Below are 25,631 nucleotides of genomic sequence, written 5' to 3'. Positions count from 1 at the left end.
TATCTTTTTGCTTGGAAAAAATCATTCATAAAATGTAATCATTGAAAAAATTCAAAGTGAATCTTTGAAAGAAGATTGGTCCTTTTCATTGAATTTTTGAATAGCTGTCAAAATTAATCAGCTATACATTTGACCATATAAAGACATTAAAATACGGGATATAAGAATAATAAAATTATTTCCGATTTCTTCAAATAAGGAAAAACACTTTGCAAAGTAAAACCTCTGTGGATCAAAAAAGGACTAAAAGATTTATTTATTTCAATACTAACATTGATAGTATAAAAATTGAATAGAACAAAATCAAATTTTATGTCAAGTGCTGAGGCTAGTGATTCTCCAAGTCTCCATGAAGTTCCAGGAGAGGTCCCAGAGGTTGTAAACAGTTATTCAACTAGTAGTGACGTAAAATCTAGTTCTGATGATAAAAAAGATGCTGAAAATCCAGATGCAGACTTAGATGAAGAAAAAGAAAAAGCAAATCAAGAAGAGACCAGAGTTGGAAGATTTGCTACAATTATTAATCTGTTGAACTCTTTACTTGGTGCAAGCATTTTCACATTACCAGGAAAGTTCGGAGAAGTTGGTATTATTCCATCTATTGTACTATTAGCATTTGCTGCATATATTGCTTATGTGTGTTCGAAGATCTTAGTAAAAATCGAGCAAGATCTCGAAGGCGATGGACTTGATGATATTGCACTCAAGGTATTTGGTCATGGAGGACAAGTTTTTGTATCCATTATTTCATTAATTTTCTGCATTGCAAGTAATATTGCATATGTCGTAATCTCATGCGATGTTATACAGCAGTGGATTGAGTTAAGTGGTATTACAGTAGCATATTGGATACGTGTTGGAATCACCTTCGCTTATAGTGTAGTACCTGTTGGTTTAGCTATTCCGAAGAGTCTTAAGTTCTTATCGTACTTCTCATCATTAACAATAGGTATCATGCTCTTCTATATCCTTGTTGTTATTATCAAGTTCCCAACAGTTATCAAGACAATGGATCTTAAAGATCCGTCTTTCTCTCTTGGGCGTGCAGGCCTTGGTATATTCTCTGCCCTATCCATGTTCTTCCTTAACTTCACCCTTCCAATCACTACCCTTCCTATTGTTAACAAATACAATAAGGATTTACGTAAGCGTTACATATCTCTTCTTTGGACATGCGCATCGTGTTTATTCATCCTTGTTATCCCTTCAATTCTTGGATATATGATGGTCTTCAATGAATCAGAGTCCAAATTGATCTTCTCATACGAAAAGTTCCAAAAGGATGTATTGTTCAACATCCTCAAAGCAGGCTGCTTCCTTGCTGTAACATGTTCCTATCCAGTTCTCAACAAGCCAATTATGGGTGCTTGGTCGCAATTATTCTTTAAGATCAATGACCCGGATATTCTCCCAGTAAAGAAGCTTGCAATTGTCCATGTTGTTGCACATACAATTCCAGTATGTATTGGAGCATTCTATCCAAAGATCATGGATATTCTTGATTACACAGGATCCTTTGGCTGCATTATTAATGTCACAATCCCTGGCCTTCTTTGGTATATACACTATAAGCCAAAAGTCAATTCATTTTATTTCTGGGGTTGCTGGTTCCTTACAATCTTCGGAATATTCCTTGCAATTGCAATTATTGCTATGCAAGTGAAAAGTATGGTCAAATAATTGCAATGTTGTTTGATTAATTATGTTAAAAATGTGTTATAGATTATGTCTTAAGTTTTTATTTAAATTGAATTTTTTACCTTCTTATGTTCGTTGTACCCCTAAAACATTATATAAGTACTTTTGTGATCGAGCTACTAATAATCCAAATTGATTATTTTATTTTTGATATTTTGTACTTTCGAATTTTTTCTAAAATTTAATGATCAATCGCAATAAGATCTAAAAACATTATGAATGCGCTATTTAAAAATTTCCAAAAAATTGTGAAAACTGCAAAATTGATTATTTTCTTATAATATTTGATTTCAAAAACTACTTTGAATAAAATTTTGTAGAGAAAAATTAAAGTTTCAATAGTTTTCCATTCATTATGTGTATCCAAAATCATCAAAAATTCGGCTTGGATTATAAATAAGTGATTTCAATAATTTTATTTGAACGAAATCATACAATTTTGTTGTAATATTTAGTTATCACATGTATCCCATATGAATATTTTATTATAACTTAACGATGATGTATCCAAAATCAGAGTACGTTACAAGGAAGGCAGATGCTTGGCTCCCGATATCTCTTGGGCGAGAAACTCGGCGGAGGGAGCTTTGGCGAAATATATGTTGCCGAGAATGTAAACACTTCCGAAGAAGTTGCAGTTAAGGTTGAAATGAAAAATAATAAAATTCAACTTCTAAAAAATGAATCGGCAATATATCGATTACTTCAAGGTGGAGTAGGTATACCTAATATTAAATACTATGGTTCTGATGACAATCAGAATGCTCTAGTCATGGATTTATTAGGAAAATCTTTACAAACATTATTCAACGAGAACGACAAATCTTTTTCAATTAAGACAGTCTTAATGATTGCAGACCAAATGATTACGAGAGTTGAATATCTTCATCATAAAAATTTAATTCATCGCGATATTAAACCAGACAATTTCGTAATAGGAAAGGGAAAGAAGTCCAACCAAATATATATGATTGATATGGGCATTTCAAAGCCATATTGTGATAGATACACTCATGAACATATAAAATTTTGCACAGGGAAATCGGTATCAGGAACAATTAGATATACTTCAATAAATTCTCATATGGGACATGAGCAATCTCGCCGTGATGATTTAGAAAGTGTTGCGTATGTTTTAGTTTATCTTTTGAAAGGAACACTTCCTTGGATAAACGTCCAAGCTTCAAACAAAACCGAAAAGAACCAAATGATCAGAGATCTTAAGATCAATACTCCTATTGAGAAAATATGCGAAGGAATTCCACAAGAATTTGCAGATTTCTTAAGCTCTGTAAGATCTCTTTCTTTTGAAGAGAAGCCTGATTACGCCAAATATAGGAAAATGTTTAGAAAACTGTTCATTAGAGAAAATTTTGTTTATGATTTCCAATATGACTGGATGCTTCCTAAACAGACAAAAGTAATTCCACAGCCTGCAGTAGCTAATGACACTCTAGAATGCAAAAACTCTGCAACTTGCGCTTTACCTCATATTTTAAAGCCTAAACAAGGAATTTCACATTACAAAGCAAGAGAACGTTTGCACCCAAAGATTTCAAGGGGTGTACATTCAAATTTATGCACAAATAGAAAAAATGTTCATTAATTAGTTAATTGTTTTCAAGATTCATTGTCTCATATACTGATTATTCATTTCAATGAGGCAATTCTTCTATATTATTGTTTTATTTGTTTGTATTTTGTAATTAAATTTTTGTTATTTTAATATTTTGTTTACAATCCTTCTTACATTTATCATACTGCATGATTTCAATAACTTTTACTTGAAGTCAATTATTCATAAAAATGGATGATGAATATAAAGATTTCCAACAAATAGCTATTGATAAGCTTATAGATCCATTAGATCAGTTATCAGTAGAACAGACAGAAAATTCACAAGATGGTGAAGAATTGAAATCATTTACTGAAGAATTTTTAAAAAATTTTGAAACATTCATGAACGAGCCATCATTCTTCACTTTAATTGACTTAAATGATAAAATTCGATCAAATCAAGGCTATCAGTATGCAAATATCTTTAAAAAAGATTACATTCAAAATGTAATTTCATTATTTTCGCCTACAATGTCAAATGATGACGCCAATGCACTACTTGACAACTTTATTTTACTTTTAGAAATGAAAAATTCACCATTTGTTATTAGATTCAGCGATAATGGAATTATTGCAGTTCTTCAACAAATGTGGGATATATTTAAAGACAAACAACCGCAAATACTCGACTGCTTTTCATTTTTGATCAGCCAGACCCATTCTGAATACGCAGATGAAATTCTTCATTTTATTTTTAAAACTACTATTTCAAACATCATAAAAGCGAAAGACATTGCTATGACACATGCATCTATGACATTTATTCTCTCAATGGTCAAAAATTTGTCACTTACAGAAAAACAAAAAGAAAAAATTAAAAATGCAACTTTGGCTGCACTAAATTACGATGACAGATCGGTGTTATTAAGTCTGTGGTGTATTAGCTATTTTTTGACGAATTATATCCAAGATTTTAAATTATTAGGTGGAACAACACTTGCTTTCAGTATTTTAACACTTATTCCACATGAAGATGATAATATTACCTTAATATCTCTTGAAATTTTCAGAAAATTACTTGGAAGACCAGATACTCATTTTTATACATTTCCTTATCCACAAGTCTTTGAAAAATTGATAGATCTGACCAACCATATTTCAGAACAGGTCACAATTAAAGCTTTTACTGCAATTAATGCAGCAATCAAGCACTATCCCGGAGCTCCTGAACATTTTCTTATGTTGGGAATCATGGATCATCTTTCTGAATACATGGAGACAGCAACTTCTTCAATTAAAGAAATTTCATTTGTAATATTTTCACAACTCTTGAATTTCACCATTCCAGAAGCATCTAGAGACATGTTATTAGATCCTAGGCTCGAAATGTTCACAGATTTTGTTTTTGATACAGGTGGAAGAAGGTTTGTGTTATTTGTCAACGCACTATTAACTGCATTGCATAAATGCGATTCTGCTTCAATTGGAACTGAGCCAAGAGAAAGAATCGCGCAAATGAACATTGTTCAGAATATTGATGAAATTTACAACAGTTTAAGCGATGAAGGTTCGAAACTAGCTGATTTATTCTTAAGTGAGTTTGAGACAAATGAATAATCAAATTTTTGCAAGAATATTGGAAAATAATTTTCAATTTTTTTGGAGATTTACTAACTATATATAAATACTTGTTAATTTAATAAATATTATTTATCTAAATAATTTGAAAACTTCTTTTTTAGATGAAAATTTTGATTGAACGATTTATATTTAGATGAATTCTGTCTCAAACCTTTATTATGAGGTAATACTTTAAGTTTCAAACATTATCAGTGAAAGATGCATAAAATTAATTTAATATCTCAAATTTTTATATGGCTTTTATCAAGGGAGAAGATACATTGAACATCTATATAACGTAGTGAATCCATCTCTTCAATAGTGAATCTTCAAAATAATGATAATTCCAAAAATAAAAATATTTTTATCAGATTTATAAAATAAATAGGAATTTGTTTATTACAGAATAAGATATAAATAAATACATATTTCTTAGAAAGGTATAAAACAAAAAATATAAAAAATGATAATTAGTTCCAAGAAAACTTTCAGCGACGCTGGCCTTTCTTTTCCATAAGCTTAGGTAACTTCTTACCCTGCGTTTCATCATGAATTTGAATAACTGGATGGACTTGGTAAAGGTTAGCGAGTTTTTGAGCGATTTCCTTATCATTTCTAATTGCATCATCATAAGTATCAAAGTAGAATGTATATGAATGCTCATTGTAAAGAATCGAATAAAAATTCAAAGATATTCGAACGCAATTGTATTTTTGGACTTTATTTAAGTAATTTATTAATTCTATGAACAATTTTTGTGAATCTGGGACAAACAATCCATCTCTTTTTGAGTTTTCCAATTCAGCTTCTTGAGCTTTCCAATTCAATTTTATTGTTAGTGAAGATTTGTATGTGCTTGGATAGAAAAAGTTGTTATTTGATAAAATGGATTCGTACTTTTGGGATTTATCTGATATTTGAACCATTTGAATTGGAAAATATTGATCCTTTGACTCCTTTTCGATTTTTTGTATTGAAAAGGGCGTCAAAAATTTTCTCACTGGGTTTTCGTCTATCAATCCCAGCTCATTATATACGCAACCAATCAAAAATCTGATATGGGAGTCCAAGGCTAACTTTTTGTTGTCTACCTAATAAAAGAGGAAGCAGCATTAGTGAGAATAATCGCAAATATTCAATTTAAATTATCTTTTTATTCTTAATTTAAAGTGACAAAAAGAATAAAAAACCTATTCTAAGGCATGTTGTTATGTAAATGAGACTAGACATCATATTTTATGTTATGAAAAAAAAATATTTAGAATTTTAGAACAAAATAAATAGAAAAATAGCATAACTTATGGATGTGCGTATATTAAATTTAATAAATTAAGAGAAATTATTTTTGGCGCCAAAATTATTCGTTAACTCTCAAATTTTTCTGAGTCAATAAGCCGCCAAAAAAGTGTCATTTTGTTTCGTTAGAGAAAGATGAATTGTCCATATCATCCAATCGGGAACAAGGGGGATGGGGATTAGATGATAAAGAAGCAATTCATGCTCTCTATCTGAAGCAATCAGACTTACCAGCAACAATGTGAATCGATTTGGCTTTAAAGTTAATATAGCAGATCAGCTTGTTACTGGAGAGACTAGGCATTACGATTGATTCGCTGTAGTGCTCTACTTTAATTTAAGAGTAGTAACGGATAACTGAATTCCCAAAATTCTTTAGGTGATCCAAAACACTGTAGCTGCTTGAACTTTGGACGAGCCTCGCACCCCAGAGAATAGAAATCCCAATCTTGCTCATGTTTAGTTGAATTAGTCTGCAGCAGTACAGCTCTGATACCACAAGATCGTGATGTATACAAAGTCACAACGCTATTTGATTCAACAACTAGCTAGTTTTGACATCAAATTGCAAAATTTGACTTCGTTATGAGCTCTTTGTAGCAAAAATACATTACACTTAAAGACTAGTTGCTAGACTGTAGTAGTTTGTTCGTATATATCTATTTTTCCCCAACGTATTGCATACTACATTTTGACAAGACTTGCAACCTTATAGTAACCTCGTTGGGAATTGTTCAAGCAAAGCGTAGGTAGTTAAGGTCGAGTAAGAGTTCTTCTTAAATCTTTCACTGAATGAGTAGGTGTTGGAAGAACTGTTCTCTAAAGCGATACAGTTGCGCTACATGTTCGTCAACTTGTCTAGAAATAAATATATCATTTGTTTTATACGTTTTTTCGTAATAAATCTATTTGTATTTGTTGTATTTGAGTATGAAGATAACAAAAACTACGACATAAGACGCAGTACACTGGGCTTCGTTGCCATTTTATTTACCATGTTAAGAATAAACTTAACAGACATGCTTTGTTTTCGACGAAGCCATCTAAACTAACGTACATCTAAATAAAACTAAAAAACTGTAAAATTTCTTTATTTGATAGTATACTTCAAATTATGCACTATACCTTCTAGAATTCTATAACACTCTTTGCATATAATTTTTTTTAAAAAAGTTATATCTCGACAAAAATATGATTTATCAATAGAGTATGTAAAATAAAACTCATTCGCAGTATTAAAAAATCGTAAATCTTTCCAAAAAAAATTTTGAATTACAAATTTTAAAACTTAAAACAACATTTTTTGAAGCGAAAAAACGAAATCTAATTTTTTTGGAAAATTTAGAATAAATAGAGCTCTTTAACTCGTCGAATACAAATTGTTTTCAAGTTTTTTTCGACCGGAAATTGAACTTTTAGAGTTTATACAATAAGATTCACATGAAAAAATACGGGTTTTGTTGTAAACAGAAATTCATCAAAAGTGACACCTCAGAAAAGCTAAAATATTGAATTTTTGGAACTTTTGATAGAGCACGTTTTTAAATATTAATTAAAGTAAATGTATATTTTGTAAAGATTCTTTTTAATAAAAAAATAAAATTTTGAAGAAGAACACAAAATCTTCTGAAAAATAATATCACATAAACTCATATTATTTTCTAATATATAACTATTTTATATAAAAATCAAATTCAATGATCTTAAAAGCGAAGGATAAACCTCAAAATTTACGAATATAATGAGTGGGAATATAATGCTTATCTATCATAAAACCATATGAAATATCAATTTTTGCTTTACGCCTATTCCCACTCATTATATTCGTAAATTTTGAGGTTTATCATTCGCTTTTAAGATCATTGAATTTGATTTTTATATAAAATAGTTATATATTAGAAAATAATATGAGTTTATGTGATATTATTTTTCAGAAGATTTCATTCTATATGCCTATGAAAAGTACTCTCAAAACTAACTTTTCCTAATTATAATTAAATCTAGAATATTGTATTATGCTTAGTATTATTTCATTTTTCTCATTCAATTTAGAATTTACAAATGTCAAAAAATTGAGAGCTGTCACTTTTGATGAATTTCTGTTTATTACAGTTTAACAAAGAAATCACCAATATAAAGGTTTTTTAGTAGAACGAGATTGATAAAAACTATGGTATGATAAAAAGACGATAATTTTTTTGGCGGGATAATTGAAGAATATGAATGATTCGAATTACAGACATACTCTAGTCCGAAACTTACTATGGTTCGTGACTTATTTTTGACACAGAATAGCTGTAGACTAAGGCTTACTCTAGATCCAGACTTATTATACAATTAAATTTGCTTTTGGAATAAGACTTAATTTTAGTTACAAACTTATCTTAATATCAGACTTATATTTAGAATCAGACTTACTTTAGTCTAGAACTTACATTTAGAATCAGACTTCCATTTCAAGTCAGACTTACTTTCGTCCGAAACTTACATTTCAAGTCAGACTTACTTTCGTCCGAGACTTACATTTCAAGTCAGACTTACATCGCAAGTCAGACTTACTTTCGTCTGAGACTTACATTTCAAGTCAGACTTACTTTCGTCCGAGACTTACATTTCAAGTCAAACTTACTTTCGTCCGAGACTTACATTTCAAGTCAGACTTACTTTCGTCCGAGACTTACATTTTAAGTCATACTTACATTAATATCAAACTTATATTAACCTACGACTTACTTTTATTCCCAGACATCTTGATCCACACTGACATTGAAAACCACTCATACATCTAAAGCCACTCAAACATCTAGATCCACTACGACATGGAGATCCACTCAAACATAATTTTTGCTCTCTAACTACATTTTTATATGATTTTACAACCTAAATTTTCGTCTTTACCTAAAGATTATTCGCAATATCTGAATATCATTAATTAATTGAGATATTCAAGTTTTGACAGCGGATTTGGAAAGCAGACTTGATGGAGATTTTAAATCTGATGTCAAATCTTGGTTTTGTGCATTATTGGAAGAGAAAAAAGTGTGTTAATTGCAAATCTTAAATATAGGTTTTTACGAAAAATGTAATTAGGGTTAGAATCATAGAAAGATATATCTGTCAGACATTGTTATGTGTGACAGATAATATTGCATCTCATAGACACTGTTGCATCTGTCAGACACTGTTGCATCTGTCAGACACTGTTGCATCTGTCAGACACTGTTGCATCTGTCAGACACTGTTGCATCTTTCAGACACTATTATATTTCATAGACACTGTTGCATCTCATACACACTGTTGCATCTCATAGACACTGTTGAATCTCATAGACACTGTTGCAACTCATAGACACTGTTGCATCTTTCAGACACTGTTGCATCTCATAGACACTGTTGCATCTCATAGACACTGTTGCATCTCATAGACACTGTTGCATCTGTCAGACACTGTTAAATTTCATAGACACTGTTGCATCTGTCAGACACTGTTGAATCTCATAGACACTGTTAAATTTCATAGACACTGTTGCATCTGTCAGACACTGTTAAATTTCATAGACACTGTTGCATCTTTCAGACACTGTTGCATCTCATAGACACTGTTGCATCTCATAGACACTGTTGCATCTCATAGACACTGTTGCATCTGTCAGACACTGTTGCATCTCATAGACACTGTTGCATCTTCAGACACTGTTGCATATCATAGACACTGTTGCATCTCATAGACACTGTTGCATCTGTCAGACACTGTTGAATCTCATAGACACTGTTGAATCTCATAGACACTGTTGCAACTCATAGACACTGTTGCATCTTTCAGACACTGTTGCATCTCATAGACACTGTTGCATCTCATAAACACTGTTGCATCTTTCAGACACTGTTGCATCTCATAGACACTGTTGCATCTCATAGACACTGTTGCATCTCATAGACACTGTTGCATCTCATAGACACCGTTGCATCTCATAGACACTGTTGCATCTGTCAGACACTGTTGCATCTCATAGACACTGTTGCATCTCATAGACACTGTTGCATCTGTCAGACACTGTTGCATCTCATAGACACTGTTGCATCTCATAGACACTGTTGCATATGTCAGACACTGTTGCATCTCATAGACACTGTTGCATCTGTCAGACACTGTTGCAACTCATAGACACTGTTGCATCTGTCAGACACTGTTAAATTTCATAGACACTGTTGCATCTCATAGACACTGTTGCATCTGTCAGACACTGTTGAATCTCATAGACACTGTTGCAACTCATAGACACTGTTGCATCTGTCAGACACTGTTGCATCTCATAGACACTGTTGCATCTGTCAGACACTGTTAAATTTCATAGACACTGTTGCATCTCATAGACATTGTTGAATCTCATAGACACTGTTGAATCTCATAGGCACTGTTGCATTTGTCAGACACTGTTAAATTTCATAGACACTGTTGCATCTCATAGACACTGTTGCATCTCATAGACACTGTTGCAACTCATAGACACTGTTGCATCTTTCAGACACTGTTGCATATCATAGACACTGTTGCATCTCATAGACACTGTTGCATCTCATAGACACTGTTGCATCTGTCAGACACTGTTGCATATCATAGACACTATTACATCTGTCAGACACTGTTGCATCTCATAGACACTGTTGCATTTGTCAGACACTGTTGAATCTCATAGGCACTGTTGCATCTCATAGACACTATTGCATCTCATAGACACTGTTGCATCTGTCAGACACTGTTGCATCTCATAGACACTGTTAAATTTCATAGACACTGTTGCATCTCATAGACACTGTTGCATCTGTCAGACACTGTTGCATCTCATAGACACTGTTGCATATGTCAGACACTGTTGCATCTCATAGACACTGTTGCATCTGTCAGACACTGTTGCAACTCATAGACACTGTTGCATCTTTCAGACACTGTTGCATATCATAGACACTGTTGCATCTGTCAGACACTGTTGCATCTCATAGACACTGTTGCATCTCATAGACACTGTTAAATTTCATAGACACTGTTGCATCTGTCAGACACTGTTGCATCTCATAGACACTGTTGCATCTCATAGACACTGTTGCATCTCATAGACACTGTTGCATCTCATAGACACTGTTGCATCTCATAGACACTGTTGCATCTCATAGACACTATTACATCTGTCAGACACTGTTGCATCTGTCAGACACTGTTGCATCTCATAGACACTGTTGCATCTCATAGACACTGTTGCATCTGTCAGACACTGTTGAATCTCATAGACACTGTTAAATTTCATAGACACTATTACATCTTTCAGACACTGTTGCATCTCATAGACACTGTTGCATCTCATAGACACTGTTGCATCTCATAGACACTGTTGCATCTCATAGACACTGTTGCATCTGTCAGACACTGTTGCATATCATAGACACTATTACATCTGTCAGACACTGTTGCATCTCATAGACACTGTTGCATCTGTCAGACACTGTTGCATCTGTCAGACACTGTTTTATCTCTCGGACACTATTACATTATCTTAATCTATTTCTAATTTTAAATATTTTTCTGTTTTTTGTTTTCATTATTAAATTTATTTTATAAAAATTATTTCCCTTACTTAAATTTTAAATTTCTTCTTAGTTTAATCCTAAAATTCGTTTACTTTTAAAATTGACATTCCGTTTCATGGCCATGGCTCCTTTTGATTATGGATTTATTATTGATCTAAATAAAATCAATAGTACTATTCTTAAGATAATAAATTATTCAAAATATCTCGTTCAGAATAATATAGACCTCGATTTAGAAGATCCAGAATTTAATGATATTCAGGCTGAATGTAAGCGCATTCGTACATGTGATGCTTATAACTACATTACCCTTTTTGTAATACATAACTTAAATTTCGCACCGGCGGTCAATGAAATACTGGACAATTTAGAATTTTACCCTACACCAAATGAATACTTAACTTCAATAGCAGACGAATATAGCAAGGATATGGGTGATGAGCATCATCTTCGTTTTGAGCAAATGGGATGCAAACAAAATATTCTTTGTAACTGTCTAATAATATGTAATCGTCGAGTTCTTTAAGTGAAAGGAAATCTGCTAATCTGATCGTTTCATTTTCGCTTTGAGAAATACTTTCTTTGACGAATTTTTGAGTGTTGAAGTTCATACAAAACTCTTTCATGCTGTCAGAGTTTTTGAAGATAAGATACGTTATTCCTTCAGAACTAATGCAGTATGAATCTTGTAGAAATGGTAACAAACTTATATCTGCTTCTTTGTATATATTTTCAAATGAATAAGGACATTCAACAATTAAATCTTGATTAAGTTTATCAACAATGAAGAATTTGTTAATTTCGTTTGATTGATTCTTAATTAAAACCGTATCTTCACCATGTATTTCATAAGAATCCTTTGGAAGAGTTTGAATTATATCTGATAACTTTTTATTTGATCGAAATAAAAAATCCTTGCCTGTTGACGTGGATATATTCGTGGAGTTTGCACCATTACTACCATCAGCAGTATCATTTGGATTGCTGCTATGATTCATCCTTATTTTTTTTTATTGAGAAGTCAATTTTTTTTTTGATTTGATCAACAAAAATATTATTAAAGATAAATTTACAGGCTATTCCATTCATTTCCAGGTATCGTCACTTTTATTTTTCTAGAAATGAAGGGTATTAATGAAAGAGAATATATTATTTCCCAAATGACCAGTTAATGTGTTTAACTTCACATTACTTCAATAATCTCTTTCCGGTATTTATTTAAATTCGTGAGCTGAATGAGAATTTGAGTTCTTTCTGACATATAAATTGACACTTTTTCACAGCCTTATGGTTATTATAGTCTGATTCAGAATTCTGATCCTAGGATTTCATACAGATAATGATTATTGGCCTATAACATACTTATTACTGGTAATCTAAGAGCATTTCTCATTGTATTATTCTAATGATTAATCAAATCCATTAAAAATGCGTATTATCATTAAAAGTCGAATAATATAATTAGGGTAATTTAAAATAACAATATCATTTATTTCACGGGTAATGGATCTAAAAATGTATTAACAATAAATCAAATGTGTCAAAACGTTAATTCTACCTACATAAATCATGATTCATAAAATTAAACTTTTAAGGAAATTTGTATTTCTTTTATTTTCTTCTTTTTCAGTGCCAGAGCACAGGCTATATTGAATATCGTGATAATAATCAAGTCCTTGTCAGCTGCACTACAGATTTTAGCGGTGATGTAGTTATACCAGAAAATGTTGTAGAAATATATAGTATAGATGTGAATGATTATGCGTTTAAGCATTGTAAAAGCTCAATTACATCACTTGTATTTCAAGCAAATAGCCATTTATCTAAAATTGGTCCATTTAGTTTTTATCAAACATCAATTCAAATTGCCGATCTAAGTGAATGCAATAGACTTACATTTCTTAACGAATCAACTTTTCAGGGATGTCCATTCTTGAGATCCATTTCACTTCCTCCAACTATTTTAATCATAGGACCATGGTGTTTTAGTCTTAATAAAAACATGACATCATTTAATTTGCCAGACTCAGTAGAAACAATAGACTATTTGGCATTTTACAATAGTGGTTTAGAAAAAATATATATTTCTTTGAACTCAAATTTAAGAGAACTCAATGATGACTGTTTCTCACAAACAGAACTTACTTCATTCTTTATTCCCAGACTGCTCAAAGATGTTCATCCTGATGCATTTTCATATGTTAATTTTGACAATATCACAGTTCACCCAAACAGTCAAAATTTTAAAAGTGAGTCATTATATGTAATATATTCGGGAAAAGATAACTCAACACTATTTAAAGTTCTTCAAAAATATCCATTGAATGAATTTATAGTTCCTAAATTTGTTACACAAATTTTTGATTACTGTTTTTATCATACTAATTTTACGAGTATAGTATTCCATGATAATATAAAATCAATAAGGACTCATGCATTTCAGTCATGCTATCAATTGAATAACATTATAATTCCAAAAGATTTAAGGACTATATCTGATTGGGTATTTGCTTCTTGCAAATCATTCACGAATATTACAATTCCAAATTATGTAACATCTATCGGAATGTATGCTTTTTCTTCATGCCAATCATTAGTTAGTATAACTATTCCCGAAAGGGTCAAATATATATCGAGTTGTGCGCTTAGTTCTTGTTATTTATTATCAAGCATTATTTTTCCAATTGGAGTTACTACTTTATATGATTGGGTATTTTCTTCTTGCAGATCATTGACTAATTTTACAATACCAAAATATGTAACTAATATTCGTGAGCATGCTTTTTATTCTTGCAATTCATTAACAACTATTACAATACCTGAATGTGTGAAAAATATCGGATATAATGCTTTTGAAAACTGTTATAAACTAATAAGTATTTCTTTTATAAACAATAACAATTCCATAACAATTGGAAAGGATGTGTTTTTGAGAATTTCCAAACAAATGGATATTTATATAACTGGGAACTTCACTATTGTAACAACATACAAAAATGCGTTTGTTAAAAGAAGTCATCTCTATATATCTAACCGAACACTTTTATCAGATTCATGTAAACAATTTTTTGGAGAAAAATCTGTTTATGTTCAATCTGAAGGCATAATAAATATTAAAGATAAAACAACTATTGATGTACTTAATTTTATATCAATAAAACCGGCCATACCAAAAACATTGCAAAACATAATTTACCAAAAACACAAGCGTGGCTTACTTATGAGAATCATATATAATATTAACATATTATTTAACTGTTGAGTAAATTATATGCGTTTTAATTATACTTTAAGTATTCAATTAATAATAATCAACATTCCTCATAATTTTCTGTATTTTGAGGAACATTTCTTTTCAGATTTATTTTTTATATGAACATTCAATAATAAGTCATAATATTATATCGGATCTTCATGATAACAACGATTTGAACCTCTTTTGTCAGAAAATTTGAGAGTGTTTCAAAAAGTGGTAAAGGTGCCCTTATACGCGAAGAATATAATTTTACGCTTACATAATCCAAAAAGCATGGTTTCAAAAAAGATAAAAATTTATTTATACAATATAAAAATAAATACAAAAAAAAATTACAAAAAAATGCGCAACAAAAAAATTATTAAAAGAAACTTAATTACCTATTTGTGGATTCTCTCTTGGTTTTATCAAATCCGAACCCTTATCATAGATCTCAACTCCTTCAACGCCAAGTCTGAACATGATTGAGTTTGCAGCAGGTCTTGAACCAAAACTTTTTCTTATCTGTCCTTTGCATCTCCTTGTTCCGAGTAAATTAGTTTGCATCTCAGTAATCAAAGAATGAGGCAAAGCAACAGGTCCGAATCCTCTCAGACATTTAATAGACATTCCTCTTGTTACTTTGAACAGTCTTGGAACTTCAGCTTTGTACATCAAACTGATTTTTGTGTCTTTTTGTGTCACATCGCATTTTACATACAAATTCTGTGACAAGTTCTCACAGCAATACGCGTTGTAGACAGTGTTCTTTGGTATTCTCACGGCCTCAACGATCTTTGAACTAAGCTCATCAGAACAGCACTGATTGGCAATCTTTATAAACATGTGAATTGCCTTTCTAAGTGAATCTAATGAGTTCAAAACAAATGGCTGTGGCATATCGAACAAAGAATCAAGCGTTGGAGTGGATTTTCCACTGGCAACACACTGTGGAATTGATTCTTGGAGAATTTCAGTTCGTGTTGGTGCCAAATTCGAAGCAGAAATGTGGCCAAGTTTAACAGCAACTTGTAAACCACGAACTGAAGCGCCATCGTTGAGAGGAGATGACGCGGCTTGGCTGTTGATGTGGTAGACACAATCGCAGATAAGGTAGTAGAGGTTCATGAACCTGTACATGTCGGGAGTGAGGCAAAACTGTCTTTTGTCGAAATTATCAGATTCCGTTGTAGCAGGATACGCGTGGAAGACGAGTTGGCGGGTTAGTTCTGGAGCTTGAAGAACTCCGAGTACGATTTTGACGTAACCAACGATGTATTCAACATTATCTGATTGTTGTTTGGAAACTGTTTGTTGGGCGGACTTTATAAGGATCTCACCAACTGTATCGATGATTTCGCGACGGAATGACTCCTTGGCTGTTTGGCCATTCCGTAATTTTGCCATTGGATCTTCAATGTTAACGTTTGGAGTAACATGTGGTTCATGTCTGACGTCGAGGGAGCGGCGACTATTACGTTTGTTAAGGTCGTAGTACTCCGCTTCCTTTGATCGTCGGAATTCTGTAAGAGATGTAATTTTTTCTTCGATTTCTGTTCGTATGATTGGTAAAATTTCGAGTGGTTTGCGTCTGATTCTGTCTGAAAATTCTTCTAGTCTGTCGTAACCGAATATTTCGGAAATAGTATACATATCTAGTTCTGTAAGGTTATACTTGGGGAATGTCTTCTCATCAATGACAATATCTTTCGCTTCTTGTGAGTTTGGATCTGAAAGAGCTGTGTAAAGCGTATAAAGATGCTGCATTGTATTTCTCATCCTTGAAATTCGAACGTCAAGCTCGATTCTTTCATCTTCATTCATAAACAACCTCTCTTCGTATTGATTTTTACGGACAGCACAGAAAATGACGTCTAATCCAGCAGCTCCTGTCGCCCATCTGTCATTTAGGACTTCAAAATCCTTGACATGACGTCCTGAGCACTTGCAGTTAACAAGGCTGCGTACAAGCAAGCCATAACTGCCTATGCGACTTGGACCAATTGGACGATACGCTGGTTTGATATCTTTCTCGTAGGTACACACGAGATCAGATGCTATGATGGAATCTGGTGTAACGAGTGATGGATCGTTATCAAACTCTGAAGGCTTAATATCGTATTTCAAATGCAAAGGAATAAGCGTTGAATCAACGCATCCATCGTAAATCAGTTGTATGAAGTGATTTGTTTGTGAAATTGGTTCGAAAATGTCCCAAAGAAGCCAAAATGGACCTGATGTTGGCTTGATGTATTCTAGATCGATAAATGTGTCGAAAAGTGATATTTTTCCGACAAATACGTCACGCATCCTGTGCAAGAAACGGTCAACCGTTCCTGGCCACAGTTCAAACTCGATAATTGTGTTGATGAAAATGTCATGAATGAAAGCGCCTGTGTTTGTTGCTGGTGGCGGTGGTTCTTCAACGATTTCGGCAAATTGTTGCTGTAATTCTGGTGTTGTACGCAAAAGAGAGAAAATAATATAAACGCAGAGTTGGCGCTCAATTTTTCCCTCAGCATACATGCATAAAACGGTGAGAACTTGATCACTTTTGTACTTTGCATCCTTGAGAGTTAGTTGTACTGAGTTTATAAGCCCAATTAAATCAGAATCGCGCATTAAAAAGTGACAATGTTGCTAAAATCTCCTACATTTCGATTACAGTCTTCATATTTCTTTAATTCACTTTGTTATTATTTACAATGTGAAAAGAGATATGTAATAATCATGTGCTTTGCATGAATTATACTTTATTTTTATGAATTTGAACAATCATCTTTAACATACTGAGCGATCTTATATAGTTCGCTTTCCATAACTTCAATAAGTGGCTTGTAGTTACTCAATTCGTCAATGAATTTTAACAAAATATTTATTAGTTTAATGAGATTCCGAACAAATTTTGATAATTTGATCGAAATACTATGGTTATTATCAAGAGTATGGATGTTCTGCATTAAAGATAAGCGTTTTGTTATGTTCATTCCTAATAGATCTGACTTCTGCTATTAATGAATTTTTTGAAACTTGTATGTGAACATTAATTTCCAGTTAATTAAATCATTTGTTTGGAGATCTTTATGAAATGATGAAAAAGGTTGGAGATCTGTAAAATTTTTGATATGATGTCACTTTTTATAAATATTAACGATGACTGTTTTCTTTGCGATTTTGAATGATGACATGAATGCATTCACAGAATTGCTGAACAGTGATCCATCAATTATATCTGCTCGTAATGATAGAGTTCTTCATTTATTTTTGGTTTAACGCCTTTGTTATTTGCTGCTAAATGTGGTAGACAAGAGTTTATGGAAATGCTTTTGAAGAGGGGATCTAAACTTTCAGAGAGATCTGAAAGCCAAAATCAATATAATGCTCTTCATATAAGTATTATTTATAATCACTTGCCAGTTGTCAAGTTTCTTATTGAAAAAGGTATTGATGTTAATGAGACATGCAAAGGGAAGCAAACTTCATTGCATTTGGCCGCTAAAGAAGGAAACATTGAAATTATTAATTTAATTCTTAAAAATGGTGGCAAAAAGAAGGCAATTGATGAGAATGGTAAAATGCCATATCAAATTGCTGAAGAAAACAAAAAGAAAGATGCCTATCCTTTGTTAGTTCCCACAGAATCTGATGATGAAGATCCTATTTTTAATCAAAGTGTTGCAAGCAAACAAACTGATGCAACTTACGATTTGGATGATGATTTCTTTGCTCCTACTTATGAAAGGGAACAGATTAAGTTTGATACAACAAAGGATTATACAAGAGCTTTCACTTGTATTGAGTTAAATCAAGAAATAAAGCTCAAGAAAATTATTGAAGAAAACGAAGAAGTTTTGAAATATTTCGAAATTTCAAGTGGAAATTCTTTATTGCATGCTGCTGTTTTAAGGGAAAACACACAAATAATAAGAATGTTGCTTAGTTATGGTGCAGATATCAATGCAAGAAATGTCAAAACAGGACAAACACCTTTTCATTTAGCTGTTATGAAAGGCCAAGCAATGAAATCTTTATTAATAAACCAAGGTGCTGATGATCAAATAAATGATTATACAGGAGAAAATCCGGCACAAATGCAGTTAAGATACTTTAATAAAGACATGGAAAACTTCAATAAATTGATGGAGCTTTTAATAATCGGAACTTGGAAAGAAACAGAAGATTTCATCAAAAGTAATGTGAAAGTATTGAATCAACGCCGCAAAGATGGGAAGAAAATGCTTCATATTGGAGCGATTTTCGACAACATTAAGTTAGTTAAATTATGCTTGGAAAATGGAATCAGAATCAATTCAAGAGATAAAGAAGGAAATACAGCTTTGCATTATGCTGCTTATTACCAAAATGAAGAAATAGCAGTTTATTTAATGAAGAAAGGTGCTGCAGGAAATTTCTTGAATTTGAAAGGAATGGCACCAATTCACATTGCTGCATCAAGAGGCTATAGAATTCTATTAGAATCAATGATACAAAAAGTTGGTGTTGATCTAGAATCAATTGATAAAGAAACACTTTTGTTTTTCGCAATCAAAAATCATTTATATGAAATTGCAAAAATTTTGTTATTGAGAAATGCAAATCCAAACCATATTTCAGGAAAAGATGAATCACCATTACAAGTAGTTGTTTCTCTTGATGTTGATGATACAACAAAGAAGTTATTCATTAAATTATTGCTCAAAATGAAAGCTGATATCAATCTTCTTAATGGAAAAGGTCAATCACCAATATTCGATTGCTGCTTTAATGGAACACCAAATGTTCTAAAGTACATGATTTCTAAAGGTGCCACTGTTAACATTTCTGATAAAAACGGTAACATCCCACTTCATATCGCTGCTCAAAAAGATAATACAGAAATTTGTGGCGTACTTCTAAAGTCAGGAGCTAATGCTGCAGTAAGAAATGCAAGCGAAAATCTTTTACCTTCAGAAGTTGCACAAAATCTTAAGAACAATCTTGTTGCAAAGCTTCTCAAAATATATGAAACAAAATAATATAATGAATAAAATGTTATTTATATTCAATTATCAAATTCTGATGAAATAGGTAAATATTATATCTTGATTATGCGTATTTACAAATAATCAGGATTAACGAATTTCAATGATTAGTTTTTTCGTGCCAAAAACATAAAAAATATATCTATGCCTGTTCGTTAATATAATGCATTAAAAGTATTGATAAATAAAATCTGTACGTTAAGCTCCAGAAAATGACTGAGATTGAAAAGGAGGAACCTCCAATATCAGAGTACACAGACAAATATAGGTGGAAAGATATTCCTGTCTTTGTTTTATCTTCACATTCCCCCGCTCCAGTAAAGGAAGTTGATCCATATGAACAATTAGTTGAATTAAAAATTAAAGGTAATTCTCCTAAAAAGGATAAACCTGCTCCAAAAATCGAAAAGGAATTAGATGAATATGAACTTCTCGTTCAGAAAAAGATTAACGAATCAGCAAATAAAGAAGAGAAGCCAAAAGAGCAAAATAAACAAGAAGAGAAACCAAAAGATCAAAATGACCAAGCTCCATCATTACCAAAACAAGAAATTTCAGACATTAAGAACGAAAAATCGATTAAACCGCAAAACACTCAAGAAAAGCCCAAGGCAAAAGATGTTAAACCTAATGAAACTCCTCGTGTTAATGAAGATCAAAATGCTGAAACACATTCCATCAAAGATAAATCTGCAAAACATCCAAGAAAGACATTTAACGCTCCCATCAAATCAAGCTTAGAGGCTCCAGAAAAAATCCAGCCACCAGAACAGAAGAATAATACAATTAATAATCCAAAGCCCAAGAAGCAAAAAACTTCACGATTCTTATCCTCAAGCACTAACAATATCCATCCTAAAGTCACTGTATATCGTCCAAACTTCTATGCTGATCCAAATGATGCTCCTGAAGAGGAAAGACCAAATCTACATGGTCCATTCTGGGTGTACTGGCCAAAGGGCACTATTATTCCAGAGAAATACTCAGGGCTTAGAAAAGTTCTTAAGCGCAAGTAATCAAATTAATTCATTAGTATTTTTATTATTAAATTATTGATTGAATTCCTTCTTAACTTAATTTTTGTTTACATGAGCGTTTTGTTCAAGGAATAATATTAAAGTTCATATAGATTTGAATCAATTTGCTGTATGATTTAAGCAAATCATTGTAAATATACAGCCAAAATCTGTGATTTCTATTGTATATCATAGGCATATAGATTATATTGGATAATTGTTTACTTGTATTGAATTCACTTTAAAAAATCAAATAAATCGCCAAATTAGTTCGTTGATTCTTAATGATTAGTTATATGGTATCTACCTTGAAAATTTCAGGAGATTTCATTAGATGTTCGAATAATTATTTCGACAGAAAAGTGACATCAAAATTTTGGAATGATTCTTACATTTTCAAGTATTAATAAAGTCATTAAGAACATAGAAGCAGACCCAGATACTAAGTTCGAAAAGATAATTCCAATTATCTGTGAGCAATTCGGTTTTGAAAGCTGCAAATTAATTTATGGAGGAAAAATTATCAATCCAGAGAATACAGTTGAGTCAATTAGCTACAAACCAGATTCAAAGATTCTTATTACACCACTTGGAAAGAAATCACCAGCTCCAGCTCCAGCTGCTCCTGCAACTCCAGCTCCAGCAGCCGAAGCACCGGCCACACAGCCAGGAACCACACCAGCAACAACAGAATCTACAGCCGCACCAGCAGCTCCAGTTTTAATCGGTTCAATAAAGAGATATCCAAGAAAGAAGTTAATTCCAAGCCCAACAATATCAACTGCATTAGAAATCAAGTACGAATCTACAGGAAAGAATGCTCAGGAAGCCAATCCAATGGATTCTCTCTCTGACGAAGAATTCATCAAAAATAAAATCCAAACTTTACCAAATAAAGAAAAATTCGATGAAAACGTTGCTGAACTTCTCAACATCAACCCAGACAGGAACCTTGTTATCAGAGCTCTTTTCGCTACAGATAATAACGTCTTATTCGCCTCCAACATGCTCTGCTTTGATCCAAGCAAGATTCCTCCGTTGAGACAACCCGCTGTACAACCAAGATCTCAACCATTTGATGTGAAACCAGTTCTTGACAACGTAGCAAAGAATCAAATTATTACAACGATTCTTCCACCTCATTTAGGCATTGAAAGCGAATTATCCGTTCCATTAGCTACTATTGATCAAATAGAAATCCAGATTTTGCAGAGCAACACAACTAAAAAGGTGAATTATTTCAAGAAGATTTTCACACAAAGTGGAATTCTTATTGGTCAGTACTCTAATTTACTTGCTAGAGTTGGCATCATCCCCAACAATGATCCAGCGCGCGCAATGGCCGTTATAGGTTTGGTAACAGTATCTGGAGTAATACTTCACATTTCTCAACTTCCTTATCTATCAGAAAAGTCAATTACTGGAAATGCTCCTGAATTAGAAGGACTTTCCCAAGCTGATCGCGAAGCTGTTCTAAGTATCGCTCAGCAGACTGGTGTTCCTCTTGATATAGCACTACAATATTACGATGCTTGTGACCATAATGTAGATTTAGCAATCCAACAAATTCGGTTCTCAATGCAATAAAAAAAAAATTATATATTTTTTTAAAATAAAACAAACAAGATTTTTTTGCTAATCACTCCAAATCACTTGATTTTATGAATATATGTCAAGTATCACGCATAATTAATAATAATATTTTTTTATTTTCAAAAAGGTACTTTTAATTGGCCAAAAATTGAAAAATTTTAATTTCTCTAGTTTCTAGGCAGAATCAATATAGAGTTCATATGCAAAAAGTGAAACTACTATGGTGTGGAAAAAAATATCAAAGTTCCCCACTTAAACTCTATATATATATATATAAAAAACAAACTTTTTTTATTTAATATCTTAAACATGATATAAGAAATAGAAAGTCTTCTTCAGTATTGCTTAGAATTACAATTTCGATTATTATCACTGTAATTCTCTGTTTCGACATTTGTATATCATCTCTGTAACAGACATAATATATTAGGTTCAATTAATTAAAACATAAGCATAAAATTGGTAATTAATTAAAAATCGGAAGTTTTCATTATTTGTCTGAAATCATCTTTTCCTATTTCTCCATCCTTGTCTATATCTGCAACTCTAATCATTTCTTGAAGCTCTTCATCTGTTAATTGTTCGCCCAACTCAAGTGAAACACGCTTAAGATTTCTAAATGAAATTCTATCTGTGCAATCATCATCAAATCGTTGAAATGCTTTATCCATTTCATCTTGGGGATCGCGATTTTGCATGGTTGCATTAACTAATTTCAGAAATTCTGGAAAATCTATGTATCTGCCTTTAATATTTTCTAGTTCTGCAATGATTTTTTTAACTTCATCGCGAACTCCATCAAACCCTAGCGTATATAACGAAACGCAAAGTTCTTGAGGATCAATTTTGCCAGATCCATCAACGTCAAACATATCAAAAGCATCCTTAATTTCTCTAATCTGCTCGTCATTCAAACTCCTAGGAACTCGTTTGTCCAGAGAATTCATAACGAGATTTGACACAAAAATCTAACATCCTTTTGTAAACCAGATTTTTTGACATTTATTTTGTTAAATGCCGACTTTAGGAGCTCGACAACTCCCAATCCTTGCGAAAGAGATTTGTGGATCTCCTGAATCTCTATCAGCAGAAGCCTTTTCCAATTTGGGTCTATCAAAAAATTTTACATATACTTTACGGTGTCAAAAAATTAAACTGACACTTTACATACTTTACAAAGCAAACTTTTATAACACCACTCAAATAAATTTTCCATCATTATTTTTTTTAAATGTCAAAAGGCTATAGATATATAATAATAAATGGTGCAAATGGAAATCATTCGCATACACATTTAGTAGAATTAGTGGTTTCTGATAACGAAAAGCATTATATTGAAGAAGACGATAAAGGTTTTTTTATTGATAACAATGGAAAATCATATTTGCCTAATAATATAGACGAATTCTTGAAAAAACTTGTGAAATACAACGCAGCAGGACCTTTTCTTATTAATTTAATTAGGAATAATAAAAAAGCTTTAAGCCCAACGAAATTAGAATTCAAAAGTATTTATATAAAGAAAGATATAGCTAATTATACTTCAATAGTTGATAATCTTCTAAAATATGCTGAATATTCTAAAGATTTTAATAATTTCATTAAAGACAATTTAGATTCGATCACAACTATACCTGCACAATATATATTACATTGGCCGAAGAAGGAAGACATTAAATCATTATTTCGCGAAAAGAAAATACTAATTAACCCAGATCCTGTAGAATTCAAAATTGAAGATAGTGACCACAACCAGTATCTTAGTAAACTTATGGATGCATACGGAATTGTTTCTTACCCAACTCCATCTTCTATAATTAAAATAAAAGATGATTTGCCAGCAATTCTTCTGAAAACAAATCAAGTAAATCATTTATTTTCCCAAGTAATAAATGCGTTCGCAATGCATCCTAAACTTGTCGATAAATGGTTTAACACAAAATTTGAATTGCAGCCCAACTTAAATAAAATTCGCTTCAGTTTACTTATGTTAAATGATGAGTACTTGCCAACAATCTTTCAATACTCGTCAAAAATGAGAGACCAGATCATTTTTTATTTCCTTCATAATGACACTGGTTATAGCACATTCTACGATTATTTTGTAACTGCAAAGAAATTAATATCGGCAAGGAAACTCACAATTAATGATTATTATGAAGGGGTGAAAAATTTCAGGAAATTTGCAACAGAAGCATTATCTGAGTTTACAGATGATATAACTACAGATTATCTTATTGATGTATTGGAATTCCTTGATAATGAATATAGTAAGAGGAAATGATTGAAAGAACATTAAATTTCATTATATTAAAAAATATGTCTATTTGAACACCATAATATTATCTATAGCATGTACATTATCATCTGTCAAGACCATTTTCTGAAAGATAATAGCGCATGGATTGTTGAGGATCTTCTTTATGCCAATAGATTAAAATAAGAAAATTTTTCAATATCAAATTGCTCTCTAAAAATTTATTATTATTAAATTCGCACCATTTTTTGAATGTATGTGAATATATTGTATGTTGTTCAAGCCTATTATCAATTAAAACTTGTTACAGAATATATACAGGGTTAGGCAATTTAAATTCTTCAAAGTTATGGATTGATCATGGCAAAACAATTATTCGTCAAATGTGTGAATCCATTTGAAATTTCAAAAGAACCTCTAATGAATGACCAAAATATAACTCCTTAAAAGATAACTCATCAATTGATATTTACTATATTGTCTATTGTGATTTGTTTTGCATATTTGCATTATTTTCCTAGATTTAATTTGTATAAATAATCCATCTATCACCCATTTGATCAAGTGCAAATTATATGTCAACCAAAGAGTATAATAAGAATATTTTGTATAAGAATGTACTTGAATGAACAGGACTACAATTAAAGCTTATTGTTCCATTATTAGAAAGCAAATTTCTAGAATTTTCTTCATGTTTATCTATAATAAAGAAGTGGTATTAGCCTCTGTCATATAAATACATTATATTGATCATT

At 31.9% G+C, this 25,631-nt stretch overlaps 11 protein-coding genes across 11 annotated transcripts, besides 2 other annotated features; 7 read left to right on the top strand and 4 right to left on the bottom strand.

Annotated features, from left to right (window-relative positions):
- Positions 1–252: 252 nt before the first annotated feature.
- On the top strand, positions 253–1,768 carry TVAGG3_0845360 (amino acid transmembrane transporter protein; the record flags this gene model as incomplete). Its single annotated transcript, XM_001327636.2, has 1 exon — positions 313–1,680. One exon carries the CDS (start codon positions 313–315, stop codon positions 1,678–1,680), a length of 1,368 nt encoding a protein of 455 aa, XP_001327671.2.
- Positions 1,769–2,225: 457 nt separating this feature from the next.
- Positions 2,226–3,350, top strand: TVAGG3_0845350 (STKc CK1 domain-containing protein; the record flags this gene model as incomplete). Its single annotated transcript, XM_001327637.2, has 1 exon — positions 2,237–3,304. The coding sequence occupies one exon, from the start codon at positions 2,237–2,239 to the stop codon at positions 3,302–3,304; it is 1,068 nt and encodes a 355-aa protein (XP_001327672.1).
- Positions 3,351–3,504: 154 nt separating this feature from the next.
- Positions 3,505–4,946, top strand: TVAGG3_0845340 (armadillo (ARM) repeat-containing protein family; the record flags this gene model as incomplete). The annotated part of the gene is made up of 1 exon (XM_001327638.1): positions 3,505–4,872. The coding sequence occupies one exon, from the start codon at positions 3,505–3,507 to the stop codon at positions 4,870–4,872; it is 1,368 nt and encodes a 455-aa protein (XP_001327673.1).
- Positions 4,947–5,197: 251 nt separating this feature from the next.
- Positions 5,198–5,894, bottom strand: TVAGG3_0845330 (uncharacterized protein; the record flags this gene model as incomplete). Its single annotated transcript, XM_001327639.2, has 1 exon — positions 5,364–5,801. One exon carries the CDS (start codon positions 5,799–5,801, stop codon positions 5,364–5,366), a length of 438 nt encoding a protein of 145 aa, XP_001327674.1.
- Positions 5,895–7,629: 1,735 nt separating this feature from the next.
- Positions 7,630–7,667: a mobile genetic element.
- A 576-nt stretch (positions 7,668–8,243) lies between these two features.
- Positions 8,244–8,280: a mobile genetic element.
- A 3,854-nt stretch (positions 8,281–12,134) lies between these two features.
- TVAGG3_0845300 (uncharacterized protein) lies at positions 12,135–12,752 on the bottom strand (the record flags this gene model as incomplete). Its single annotated transcript, XM_001327640.1, has 1 exon — positions 12,135–12,752. The coding sequence occupies one exon, from the start codon at positions 12,750–12,752 to the stop codon at positions 12,135–12,137; it is 618 nt and encodes a 205-aa protein (XP_001327675.1).
- A 2,630-nt stretch (positions 12,753–15,382) lies between these two features.
- On the bottom strand, positions 15,383–17,611 carry TVAGG3_0845290 (histone deacetylation; the record flags this gene model as incomplete). Its single annotated transcript, XM_001327641.1, has 1 exon — positions 15,383–17,611. The coding sequence occupies one exon, from the start codon at positions 17,609–17,611 to the stop codon at positions 15,383–15,385; it is 2,229 nt and encodes a 742-aa protein (XP_001327676.1).
- A 537-nt stretch (positions 17,612–18,148) lies between these two features.
- Positions 18,149–20,004, top strand: TVAGG3_0845280 (spectrin binding; the record flags this gene model as incomplete). The annotated part of the gene is made up of 1 exon (XM_001327642.1): positions 18,304–20,004. One exon carries the CDS (start codon positions 18,304–18,306, stop codon positions 20,002–20,004), a length of 1,701 nt encoding a protein of 566 aa, XP_001327677.1.
- Positions 20,005–20,222: 218 nt separating this feature from the next.
- TVAGG3_0845270 (uncharacterized protein) lies at positions 20,223–21,078 on the top strand (the record flags this gene model as incomplete). The annotated part of the gene is made up of 1 exon (XM_001327643.2): positions 20,223–21,026. One exon carries the CDS (start codon positions 20,223–20,225, stop codon positions 21,024–21,026), a length of 804 nt encoding a protein of 267 aa, XP_001327678.1.
- A 320-nt stretch (positions 21,079–21,398) lies between these two features.
- TVAGG3_0845260 (UV excision repair protein RAD23 family) lies at positions 21,399–22,653 on the top strand (the record flags this gene model as incomplete). Its single annotated transcript, XM_001327644.2, has 1 exon — positions 21,408–22,613. The coding sequence occupies one exon, from the start codon at positions 21,408–21,410 to the stop codon at positions 22,611–22,613; it is 1,206 nt and encodes a 401-aa protein (XP_001327679.1).
- Positions 22,654–22,920: 267 nt separating this feature from the next.
- On the bottom strand, positions 22,921–23,572 carry TVAGG3_0845250 (calcium ion binding; the record flags this gene model as incomplete). The annotated part of the gene is made up of 1 exon (XM_001327645.1): positions 23,090–23,566. One exon carries the CDS (start codon positions 23,564–23,566, stop codon positions 23,090–23,092), a length of 477 nt encoding a protein of 158 aa, XP_001327680.1.
- A 271-nt stretch (positions 23,573–23,843) lies between these two features.
- On the top strand, positions 23,844–25,087 carry TVAGG3_0845240 (uncharacterized protein; the record flags this gene model as incomplete). Its single annotated transcript, XM_001327646.2, has 1 exon — positions 23,851–24,903. The coding sequence occupies one exon, from the start codon at positions 23,851–23,853 to the stop codon at positions 24,901–24,903; it is 1,053 nt and encodes a 350-aa protein (XP_001327681.1).
- Between the last annotated feature and the right edge of the window lie 544 nt (positions 25,088–25,631).

This window comes from Trichomonas vaginalis, chromosome VI (assembly GCF_026262505.1).
Source record: "Trichomonas vaginalis G3 chromosome VI, whole genome shotgun sequence".
NCBI classification, from domain to species: domain Eukaryota; phylum Parabasalia; order Trichomonadida; family Trichomonadidae; genus Trichomonas; species Trichomonas vaginalis.
The sequence above is the reverse complement of the archived record's forward strand: the minus strand, read 5'-3'. Positions and strand labels throughout refer to the sequence as shown.